The sequence below is a fragment of the Centruroides vittatus genome, unplaced genomic scaffold (assembly GCF_030686945.1).
Source record: "Centruroides vittatus isolate TY-2023 unplaced genomic scaffold, ASM3068694v2 contig_1135, whole genome shotgun sequence".
In the NCBI taxonomy this organism is placed as follows: Eukaryota; Metazoa; Arthropoda; class Arachnida; order Scorpiones; family Buthidae; genus Centruroides; species Centruroides vittatus.
In genome coordinates, this window is record NW_027120731.1 from 422 (window position 1) to 12,863 (window position 12,442).

General features: G+C 30.9%; 1 protein-coding gene across 1 annotated transcript; it reads right to left on the reverse strand.

Annotated features, from left to right (window-relative positions):
* Positions 1 to 4,873: 4,873 nt before the first annotated feature.
* LOC136978226 (patched domain-containing protein 3-like) lies at positions 4,874 to 5,858 on the reverse strand (the record flags this gene model as incomplete). The annotated part of the gene is made up of 1 exon (XM_067273890.1): positions 4,874 to 5,858. A coding segment is annotated over exon 1 (985 nt), but the record flags the coding sequence as incomplete, so codon positions are not given.
* Between the last annotated feature and the right edge of the window lie 6,584 nt (positions 5,859 to 12,442).

Sequence of the window (12,442 nt, forward strand, 5' to 3'; positions counted from 1 at the left end):
CGTGTACCGTATCAACTAAATAAAGGTGGAAAAAAGCCAAGTGGTTGTTATTAACACGGATTTGTGTTTGATACTTCGAAGAATAATACAACACGGTTTCACAAAAATCATTAATTGCTTTTCTTATATAAATAAAAATTATTAATTTAAGTAGCCTGCTTCTATTTTTAAGGAAAAACATTATTATTTTATTTAATTCACATGAAATACAGATAAAAGTAATTAGATTAAGCGGCAAGTAATATGGCAATAGAATGTTAACACAACTTTAAATCACGTGATTTTTCCGCGTAAATTTAATTATAGGTTCAAGTGAGATAATAAAAACGCTGAAAAACACTGAACTAATCTAATAAATGTTCTTTCTTCACAGAATCGTTTATTTTGTGTTCATTAGCTCTTGTATCACGTTTTGTATTGCAATTTCACAGCAGCTTTTAATATAAAGATTCGGAATTTCAATTTCAGACTGGTAACTTCTATTTAGTTATACGAAATTATAATGCATCAGTGGCGTGCCGTCATTGGAAGCGATGGAAGCGCCGATTCCACCTTCCAATGACCTTCCCTTGTATTTTATAAAATATAAATTTTCATATTTTAACGTACTTTGCATTAATTAAAATTAGTATTTTATTATAACTGCATTATGAAACTTTTACAAATTTCTATACTACATGTGAAAAAAAAACCGATAAGATTGCTATTGTATATTCGAATAATTCAGTGGCGGAAGGAATGTCGAAACCGGGTCAATTTCCAATCAGCCATATTATATAGGCATTGGCACATGCGGTTTACAGAGCACCAACCTCATCCGGTTTAGCTGGTAGAAGCGACACACGCATAAAGCATCTAATTTTATATCCCGGACCGGTTGTGGGCTGTTAGCCGCCTGCCCGCTAGATATTCGGCCGCCCTCGCCAGATTATGCGAATCACGAGTAGACTAGATCAACGGCGGGCAACCCCCAGCCCGCGGGCCAGCTACGGCTCGCGAAAAGTTTCTATCCGGCCCGCGAGATCTTTAATAGATTATTAAATTGGAAAAATTCCAATTCTTTGTAATTTTCAAAAACGATAAGATAAATAAATGTAGTAATTAACTTTTTATTTATTTATTTCGTATTTGCAGACTAAAAAAATTACGAGTCATAAGAAGGCGTCAATTAACTACTACGGCCCGCGGAATAAACGTAAAATTTATTCTGGCCCACGTTATAAAAAAGTTGCCCACTGTAGACTAGATTTATAACTTATTCCAACCAATAGGAATTTACTGGTATGTTATGATAGTTCTGTATAGTTGACAGGAGTTTTAAAAAAATCCATTAAAATATTTGATATATTTATTCTCCGTTTATTCCGCTCTCCCATCTTATATTACTTACGGATTTCAATGTTAAACCGGTGATATTACAATTTAGTATGTCCCTTCTGTAAGGGGATGCAGAAAATACGTATACAATTCTAGTATAATGTTAAAAAATTAACTGTTACTTTGGCAGCATCATTTACGATCGAATTTATTGAACGAGACGTACAATGGTACGTAAAGAAAAGCTCTAGAATTTATTTTCCTTAAATTTACGATTTATGTATCTGTTGTGATAAAAATTTGTCTTTCCACTTTTTTCCCAAGACTACAGATATTCAAGTACAAAGTAACCGGTTTCGACTTATTTTTACTTAAGTAGTAGTTAAATAATTAAGTGATTAGGAATTAGAAACATAAATAAGACCCCGATGAAAGAGCCGAAATTTTACTTAAACAGAAGCTTAACCGAACCAATCTCTTGCCGAGTACAGTGGGGTCTGATCTCTTCGTAATATTAAATGTAATAAAGACAGAAATTTTTCCAGTTCAATGAGAGTGACCGAAAAGTTGTAAATTTTGGAAATTTCCGTGAACACCTGGTCCTAAAACGAATTAGTTAGAAAACGAACGACGGACAATCTGTTAAGTTTAACATATTTAGATTTTTACGGCTACGGTGAGAAACGTTTAAAATCTACAACAACCCTGTGGCGTCGTTTGATAAATACTAGTGATGCGACAAAAGAGGCATTTGAAATCGACCGGTATCGGCACCCTCGGGATTTGGCACGCACACGTCTACCTGGACCGTCTCCGATTCCATTCATTAGCCACTTGTAGGGAGCCATTTCACTAAGTGTTTTTAAGATTTAAAAAGTAAAGAATATTTTGTTATTTTTATGTACGTTTCTTCACAAAGTTATATTTAATTATAAGTTTTTTTAAAAGTATATTCATACATTTGAAGAATTTTTTGTACTAGGCATGTATATTCGTCACACATTTTGTTTTACCAAGTAAGTTTTTCTGATAATTTTAATTTTAGCCCTTATATCGTGGATAGTGGTTAAAAAAATTATTTTAAAAAAGTTTTGGCTCAAGACCATATAATGAAAAAGAAAACATTATTAAAAGAGAAAGACCAATGTCTAAATTAAATATAAGTAAGTCGACAAAAAAATTTAGACATTTCGACGATAAAATTTATAACGAGTGACGATTCTTTCGTAAAATTGAAGCAATTCGGAAATCAAAGCGGAATAGAATTTAACATTGGTAGAAAATATAAAATAAATATTGAAAATTATAACGAGATAATTACGATTAATAGGTATATCTAAATTAATAGACGTTATATGTTTTTTCTTAAAGCAAGAATTGGCATTTAGAGGGCATAGGGAATTTATTGAATCTAATAACGGAGGTAATTATATTGAACTTTCTTATTTATTAAGTACGTCAGATAATCTATTAAAAATACATTTAAAGAAGTATACGGTTTTTACTGGCTTATCGAACAAACGAATACGAACGGGCCCTAACGCGCGATTAATTGATTGCCCCTGAAAGTCGGCTTCTTACAGAAACACAGCTTTCCTATCATCAAATGTCACGGCACGCCACTGTAATGCATTATAATTAAGCTCCATATTTTTTATTCGGTATTTCCACCCATTTTTAATATTTAAATAAGCTAAAATTTGCTCATTAGCAAATATAATGAAATGATTTTCTAACGGGCAATTTTTCGATTTTTATTGTTTTTATTTCAAATTTGTTTTAGTGCAATTCGTGTTTCCCACAGAAAAACCGCAATATTTAAAAAATATTAAGTGGTATCTAAACACCTCTTCATACGCAGACTAATCAACACCAGTTGCATCACAATTAGCGTGAAGTTTGCACAGGTTACCAATCGAGTCCGATAGCAATTCAAATAAACCTCAAAATCTACAATTATCTTTATCTGCATATAGTATCAATTTAAGAGTGAAGGGCTATATTAATACGGTGGGAAAAAAAGTTTATATAATTTTAAACAACTTACGATTCTTACCTATAATTAGAAAGGGTATAAATCCAGCTGGAGCCACGAACGGCGTATTAAAATACATGATCAATCAATATCTAACAGAATCCTAACATTCTGTTAGATATATTGCTCAAATTCTTACAAGATTCTCGCATATCGTTCAACTTTTGACGTGATTAAGTGTTTTCGGTGCGATCAGAGGCCAATCGGCTATCTCGATCTAAATTTTGACGCACCTGGTGAAAGGTGTGGTGTTACGTAAATCAAGAAGCATAGCTTCCTCTTGATTCGCTTGATTGATATTTTCGTGATTCAAGTGAAGAAGCCCAGCTCCTACTATAATAAAAGCTCATTTATTACGACTCGTACGTTCAGTACACACTTAAAATTAATCGTACCGTTACTGGTATCTGTGGATTTTTTTATTAACTTATCACGGAAATAATAGTTATTGATATAAACTTTATTAATAAAGAAAATGCAATTCCGGTCTTAATGACACTTATTTTTTTTACAAAAGAAATAATAGATGTTATTTATATCACACTTATAGATAACATTTTTAAAAATTTTTTTACGTATAGAGCTGATTATTAATTACAAATCGAAATTAAGAATTAGGCAACTGACTGGATAAAATTGTTTAAAAAAGGGTTCTACATGAGATAAAATCAAGGTAAATAAGTAAAACAATATTAAATAAATAACATTAAAAAATTTTTAAAATCTTGTCTTATAAAATAATATAAATTGCTATTTCCTGTAGAAAATTAACAGGTGAACATGTTTAAAAATAACAAATTTTAAAAATTAAAACTGATAAATAGAAGTAAAATTAAGTTCAGAAAGCATGTTGGTGACGTAACTTTTTAGTTATCGATTAGAAACATGCAGCCCGGAATGTGCGGCCCGCGAGCTTCTAATATTCAATTCTGCAGTGTGGAAACGTAATTTTATTGTCACGTTTTCTATGTCGTGCCATTATGCAATCTCTTTAAAGCGTATATTCATGACCAGAGAAGACCAATTTCTTATCAAAGCGTAATGAAACCAATAATTATAAGAACAGTGGAACATCGAGAGATCGAATATTGTGCTTGAGATCAACTCTCAGCGAATATTTCACTGAGAATAGTACAAATATCTATCTACAAATTTTTTTCTGCGATCAACGTTGTCATATAGATTTCTATATATTATACAGAATACATCAAGTACCAGATAAACTGTCTCGTGGGCGGACGGAAATTTACATTTTCGAAACAGTTTCTTTTTAAAAATAAACCAATGTGTTTATTTCTTTATTCTATCGAAATTTACGCAATGCTAACCTATCAACACCAGTTGCATCACAATTAGCGTGAAGTTTGCACAGGTTACCAATCGAGTCCGATAGCAATTCAAATAAACCTCAAAATCTACAATTATCTTTATCTGCATATAGTATCAATTTAAGAGTGAAGGGCTATATTAATACGGTGGGAAAAAAAGTTTATATAATTTTAAACAACTTACGATTCTTACCTATAATTAGAAAGGGTATAAATCCAGCTGGAGCCACGAACGGCGTATTAAAATACATGATCAATCCAAATGACGAAGCCAAAGACATTCCTCCCGATATTAATGCAATGACTCCGATCCAAGGTTTGCTCTCGATCCAACTGTTATACAGGCAAGTCAGCATTGAAAATATTACTACTGCTAACATTGCAATCGGAAGTTTAGGAAGTAAACGATACATGACTGTAAGTAGTTCCATTTCCATTGTGATCGACGTGTATCGATCGACTGTAATGTACTCAAAAGTACTAGATGCAATACGATCCGAAAACAAATTTTGCCATTGTTCTACTCTGTTTCTTTCATTACACGAATCATCATTTAAATAGTAAAGGAGTCGCAACGCTTTCGCGCTTTTCACGTAATCTTCCGGAGTCTTTCGAACACCTCCTAAAAATAAACTATTTAGTTGAAATTTGTATCTACTTATTTCTTGTAACGGATATTTAATGGAATAAGTTTTATTTTCCATCATTTCCATTTCATTTTGCATGAATAAAATAGAATTCTCGAAGCATCTCTTGTTATTTCTTGCGCACAAATCTTTGTATGTGAAATTGTCTGCAGTTTTTATATTTTGAATAATTTCATCTAATTGAATAATTTCTCGAAATACTTTTTTTCGAAGCACGGATCCTTCGTCTTTGGCTGTAACTAAGACTACTGCTATACTTGGTTCTCTGTTCATCCTTTCCATGTATGCATCGGAAGATAGGTCCATTGGAAATAGTCTTGCTATAATTCCTTCTTCTTTAACATGTCTGGTATTCCTGGGTTCAAATAAATATTTAATATTCCTTTCATCGTGCCACTTATGAAGACCCGTAGCTAATACCATGGATACAATGATTGGAACGACGATAAAGTAAATAGGATTTCTACCAACACGTAATCCTAATTCCTTCAGCTTCTGCGATAAGTAAATACTCAGGTATTTAAATTTCATTGCAAATCTGGAAAAAACTGAAACTATTTAAAAAACGTTTTATTAGTGAAAATATCTATAAGTATATAGTAAAAATGATAAAAATTTAAAAACGTAGCAACAGAGTGGAAATTAGTTTTATTAATACCTGTAACTATATAAAATTCTAGAAGAAAACCTTTGCCTCTTCCGACTTCAGAAGTAGTTTAAAAAACATTTAAAGGATACTTGAAATAGAACAGTTGCTTTAATTATTAAACATCACCATACAATTACAATTTATTCGCACATTCCGTTAAACTGACAATGCTTCGGCCTCTCCAGTGACAATTGTATTGATACAATTCTATCTCAACATGCATGAATATTAATGCCATTATTTAAATGAATGTTGCAGTATTTACAATTTTCTTGTTTAACATAGCAGAATGTTGTTTACTACTTCTTTTCATAGTAATTTTTTCTTTAAACAGTATTTTTTATATTATTTGTATTAACATTACAATTTCCATAACTAAAATGAAAATAGCATGGCCAGGTCATAATCAGGACTTAATTTAACGTTTGTTTCCCACACAACCGAGTTTCCACAACTACCGGTTTTGTTTTGGGTTAATAAGGTTTTCTAAAAGACATAAATGGAAAATAAGGACAATAATACAAATCTTAGATTGATATAATTATATATTAATTTCAATAATCGTTCAATTTTAATCGTTACACGTGAGCCTGCATATGACATAACTTAAAATTCGATAAGTGCACTGTAGATGTGAATTATAGTTTTAAATGATAATATTAATGTTGCGGCTGCGTAAAAAATATCTATTGTATATGTTCAATACAAATTGTAAATCCTGCCGACATTCTTTTCGTACCTCATTTTTCGTGTACCGAATATAATATACAGTAAACCAAGTGTATACCGGAATCGCACGGTACCGAATGCATTTCCGTTTTGAACCGGGTCTCTTTTAACATTAAAAATCGCTCCGTTCCGAAAAAAATTTTCTTGCGTTTAGGATAATTTCATTTTTATTCGGGTTCCGTTTTAGACAGGTTTTTCGATACACTATAAAATTTAGGTAATTATCTTAACTTTAACATATCTGGAGGAAACAAATACTTATAAAACCAGAATCGGACAATTAATTACTGCACAAATACGGAATTTCCACTGCACAATTCAAAATTTTCCATACACATTTTGTGTCCAGTTGCACGTTAGAATATGCTCAGGCGAAAATATCTAATCTAATAGTGACTAGGAAGCCCGTTTAATCATTTTTCGAGTTTTTTTCGTTTCTCCTTTATAATATTTAGATTGATTTTGACAAGTACAAAATATTTTGTAAACTACATAAATTGTTTTGATTCCTTTATTTCTTTATTTTCTTTCTCACGTAGTAACGTTGATACTCTATCCTTTTGAGAGAGAGCAAATGCTGTAGTAAATTTATTAAATTCTATTTTTCAAATAATTTTTACATATGTTACTGTGAAAGATCGAAATTAGAGAATGTCAATATTCTAAGGTGAATGTCCACAGATACAACATACGTCGGTGAAAGACTGAATATTTGGTTATGTTATTATACATTCGAACAATCGCTTGTGTATGTCGACAAGCAATGATAACCTTTGGTGGAGGTCAAAAACGACACCCGAGAAACCGATGTCGATCGAGAGGCAACAGTCTGTCGCCAAATTCTTTGTGGATAGTCGGAGGTAGGCCAAGGTCGTACCTGTTTTCTCGGCAACGGTTTGGAAGAAACCGCTCACTTTGTCACTGGATGGCGTTTTTGTTCTTTCGATCCCGTGAGGTGGGGATCGGTTTGTCAGCTTTATAGCCGTAATCAGTTCGTAATTTGTAAAGGAAAGTTACTTTCCATAGATAAGATTTCTTCTCAAGAAATATCGTTGAAAGATGCAGCTGAAGATAATTCGAAAAGTGGAGAGCATGGCTATACACGCTGTCATTGCAAAAAGAAGTGTTCCACGAATAAATGCAGTTGTAAAAGCAAGGGACTGTTGTGTAATTTAAAGTGCCATGACAGTTATTGCAATAAATAAGATTGTATAATGTTAATCATATAATTTATGTGTAAGTTTATTATTCTATTACTTTATTCAATGATTTAGAATGTAGGCCACCGTTTGTTTTAGGTTCAACAGTTTATTTGCATGTGATGTTACTTAAGCTTTCTCCTATTTTGACATATTAACGTTGACGTTAAGACAAGAAGTTGCATTCTTGTCTTAACGTAATAAAAATATTTTTATTCAACATTCACCATGCATGCTGAATGTCAACATTCGCCGAATATCGGTCATTCACCGTAACATATACAGTCAAACCTGTTTTTATGCGGTCTTTTTTTGTGCGATTTTTTATTTGTGCGGTATAGTTGGCGACTAGTCTCATGCGTTTTGTCATGTCTCACGTTGACATATTATAGCTAAATAAACTTATTATAGCATAAATGAACTTATTATAGCAATATTATTGCATGAATATGCGAAAAATGTAATAATTTATTTTTTAAGTCAACAAAACACCACGTGGACAAAAATATGTAAAACAGACAATAGACAAGGCGATGCAGTCAAGTGCTGACATCTGTTGTCAATAAATTTTACGTGTGTTTTAATTACGTTAATTAAACCTTCAAAGTGCTTTCACATTCCTGGACCATTAAGATAAGATTCATTTCAAAGCGTAAATTGAAGGTAAATGTACTGTATTATTTTTTCTATTTAGATATAAAATTTTAGGATTTTTATTTTATGTTTAGACATAATCCCTGAAAATGAATAAGGGCAAAAACAAAGCGAAGAGAAAGGTAATTTCCTTAGAAACTAAGACTACGATTTTAAAACGAGCTATTTTCTATGTGAGACTTTTTTATGCGGTCCCTATCCACCGCATAAAAACAGGTTTGACTGTATACTGTATGCGAAAAGTGAAAATATCGAAAAGACTGTGGTTTTATTTAAACTTTAAATTTATGAAAAACGTATTCATCCTTCCATTTTTTTAAAGGTTCTTAGGATATACATTTAACGAATATTTATGAAATTTTTCCAGTTTTTTATACCTTTTCTTTTAATAATATTTTCATTATTTTTATTATATATGCATTTTTCTTAATTTTTTCAGACAATATTATTTAAAATTAATAGACGTTTTATATTACATAACATTTCATATTTACGAAATTGATATTTTTCATCTACTCTTCTGTTTCAAACTGTATTTTTTCATGTAGCATGGTAGCATATTCACTTGTTTTTTCGGCTGAAATCATATTGTTATCATAAAATAAGAAAATGTTATTAACATATCAGGGTTAAAATTTCACATCTTTCAAAGTATCAATTTTGCTTGCAGTCAGCCTGGGACATATACATTTCTATTGATTTGTAACCTACAACCGGCCTCGTCGATATTCCATTTACTTGGCTGTAAAATCAATTTGAAACACTAACAAGAAATTATTTATAATTATAAATTCCATTAAGTTCTTATATATGCAGCGAAACTTGATACCTGTTTAATGTTTCTTTAATCATATTAAGTTTAATAAAGGATATGTTAATTTTATATCCAAACTTATCACACGAAAAGATGGGTTCATTTTTTAAAAAATCTGTTAATTAATATATCCGTATGTTTGATTTTATAAACCTGTAAAAAGATTTAAAAAATAGTTCTAGATTATACATCGAAGAATATCGAAAATATATTATAGGACAACATTTTCTACCCAGTTTATGTTTTTAACCTTATGTTAAATCTTTGTATTCTTATAAAATTTTAGTGTATGTATTCTTATCCTACTGAAATCCAAAATTTCCCTCTTTTTTGTTGTGCTGAAATTGCATTTTTGAAATACATTTTATTACTCTGTAATTTCTTTCTGTAGTTGTTCTGTACGGCAGATAACCTTTCAGAACAATTTGGAGCCAAAGTTTTCTTCTGTGTGTCAATAGAGAAACATTGTTCTTCTTTAAGCTCACCTTCTTGTTCAAATACTTCGAACTTGTCATACATCAATGATAAGGCTTTTAGATTCTTAATGACATTAGAATAAAAGAAAATATTCAAGAAACAAAATGAAATAAATCAAATAAAATTAACGTATATTGGCTAAATATAAAAGTAATATTGAGCCAGCAAATAAGCTTATGAACGATAAATTGAAATTAATTAAAGCTGATAAAACTAAGCAAATTATAGTAATGGTTATTAAACATTATATTTTAATAGTAGAAGAGACATTAATAATATTTATGAAAAAACTTAATAATACCCCGTTACAAAAGCTAAATAATAAGGTTAAGTACGAAATTAAGGTGTTAAAGATAAATAATACAATAGATACCAATTCATATTCATCTATACACTGACTTTTCTAAACGAGATCCAAATTTTATATTCAGAGCTAAAATCTATAAAAACCCGATTACATATAGTTCCTTAATTGACATAAACTATTATGTCATGTATACTTTACAATTATTTCTTAAAAGTAAATGAAGTTCATATGATAATTCTAAGTATAGTATAAAAGAGGAGCCTCAGTACATTCGGGGTCAAGGGGTATGTGTTTCCTTTTCCGTAATCCGAAAAAATAGCCTCAAATTCCATTAACAACAAACGACAGAAAATTCGTGAGTTTTAACTTTCGACCTTAGATTGATGCTACTTATATATTGTACGATGCCCTTGTATTTTATACTTTGCCGAAGCCGGTGGTATAAACACTACAGATGAATTGTATCAGAAATTGAAAACAATAAAAATCCATAAAAATATTAGAATAATGTCATTACCCATCAAGAATATTTACCCATCAATAATTCACGATAAAATTAATGACAACTTGAAACACGTGAACAGTCCAGGATGGCTTTTAAATTTGATCAACTTAATATTGAAAGAAGATATCCTAAAATAAAGAAGAATTTTATAAACAGATAAAAGGCTCTTTGTGAAGAAAATTTTTCAATTGAAATAACGTAACTTTCGGTTTGGACCAATTTGTGCAGCTACGATGTAATTCGTAGTATATCAGTGTAAATATGAATAGATAGCTTTAGGGGCAAGAACAAAAAATCAAGTTTGGCTTACATGAACACAACATTTATTAATTAATGAACAGAAAATATAATCATAAAAAGTTTATTCAAAATCGAAAGCAAAACAATATTTTTATTGTTTGTGATAATTTATAAAACAAAAATATAAATTTAAACGAACAGAAAATATTATAAAATGTTTATTCAAAATCAAAAGCAAAACGATATTTTTATTGTTTGTGATAATTTTTAAAACAATCTTCTACGCAAAGGGCTGGCTTCTCAAGACAGATTGGACAGAAATAACGCGTTTCTCGGCGTTTTTTAGCTTTGGTACAAATTCGACATGGCTTTGTCGGATGTTGTTTTTTCTGAGTAGATGGGATACTCTGTAAATAGTGAAGCTTCTGCAATTTAATTTTTTTTGAAACTGGTTGAATCTCTTCTCCAATCAACGCTTCGACGAATGCTTCTCTAAACTTTTAGTTTAGAGAAGCATTCGTCATAATGAGAAGCATAAGTTTTATTTTAGAGAAAAAGAGAAGCATAAGTTAGCTTATAGAGAAGCATAAGTTTTATTTTAGAAGAAGTTGCTTTTTGAAAGAGTTTGTGCGCATTATGTATATATATTTCTATAATATGTAATGCAACCTTTTTGAGCCATCTAATAGTCTTTCTTAGAGCTGTGTAGTACGATAGCATTTGATCTGATCGTCAATGCCAGACATTCCATGAATATAATCTCGAATTATATTTGGTTTCGTCGAACATTTTCCATTGCGATTGAACACCTCTACCATTTCAACAACGTGCATGTTTGAAATGGTAAGGACTTCTCGTTTGTCTTTCCATTTACATACAGTAACAGGACCATTTCGCTGCCAAATAAACTCCCCCATCCTCACCAAAAATTTTGTCAGATTCTGAATCACTTAGATTAGTGTAGTAATCAAGTTGTTTTTTAGTCAGTGGTCTTTTCTTATCCATTTTGGGATATTTATAATTTGATTATAAAAATAAATAAAAAATAACACTCTCAAAAAAGACGTAAATGTGATGTGCTCGCCTCTATATCCGATTTATTACTAATGAATTTAGACGCACATCTCCGATTGGCTGTAGCGAAGTGACAGGACGAATCGTGTCTGTGCACGAATTAACTCGTAGTTTGGCTTTAGCGAAGAGCTTTCTGTTACATAAGCCAACTACGAGATAATTCGTAATACCTTTATTTTAAGAAAAACACATTTGATATGCTATTTGATTATTACTATATACTCTGATTAGAGTTTTTAATAATATAATATAATTAAATTAAGTTGGCGTTTTACAACAGAATCGCTTTTAAATTCACGTGATCAACTTAATATTGAAAGAAGATATCCTAAAATAAAGAAGAATTTTATAAACAGATAAAAGGCTCTTTGTGAAGAAAATTTTTCAATTGAAATAACGTAACTTTCGGTTTGGACCGGAAGTTTGTACACACTGAGTTGGGGCCTTTTGTTTGTTTGTGTTGACTT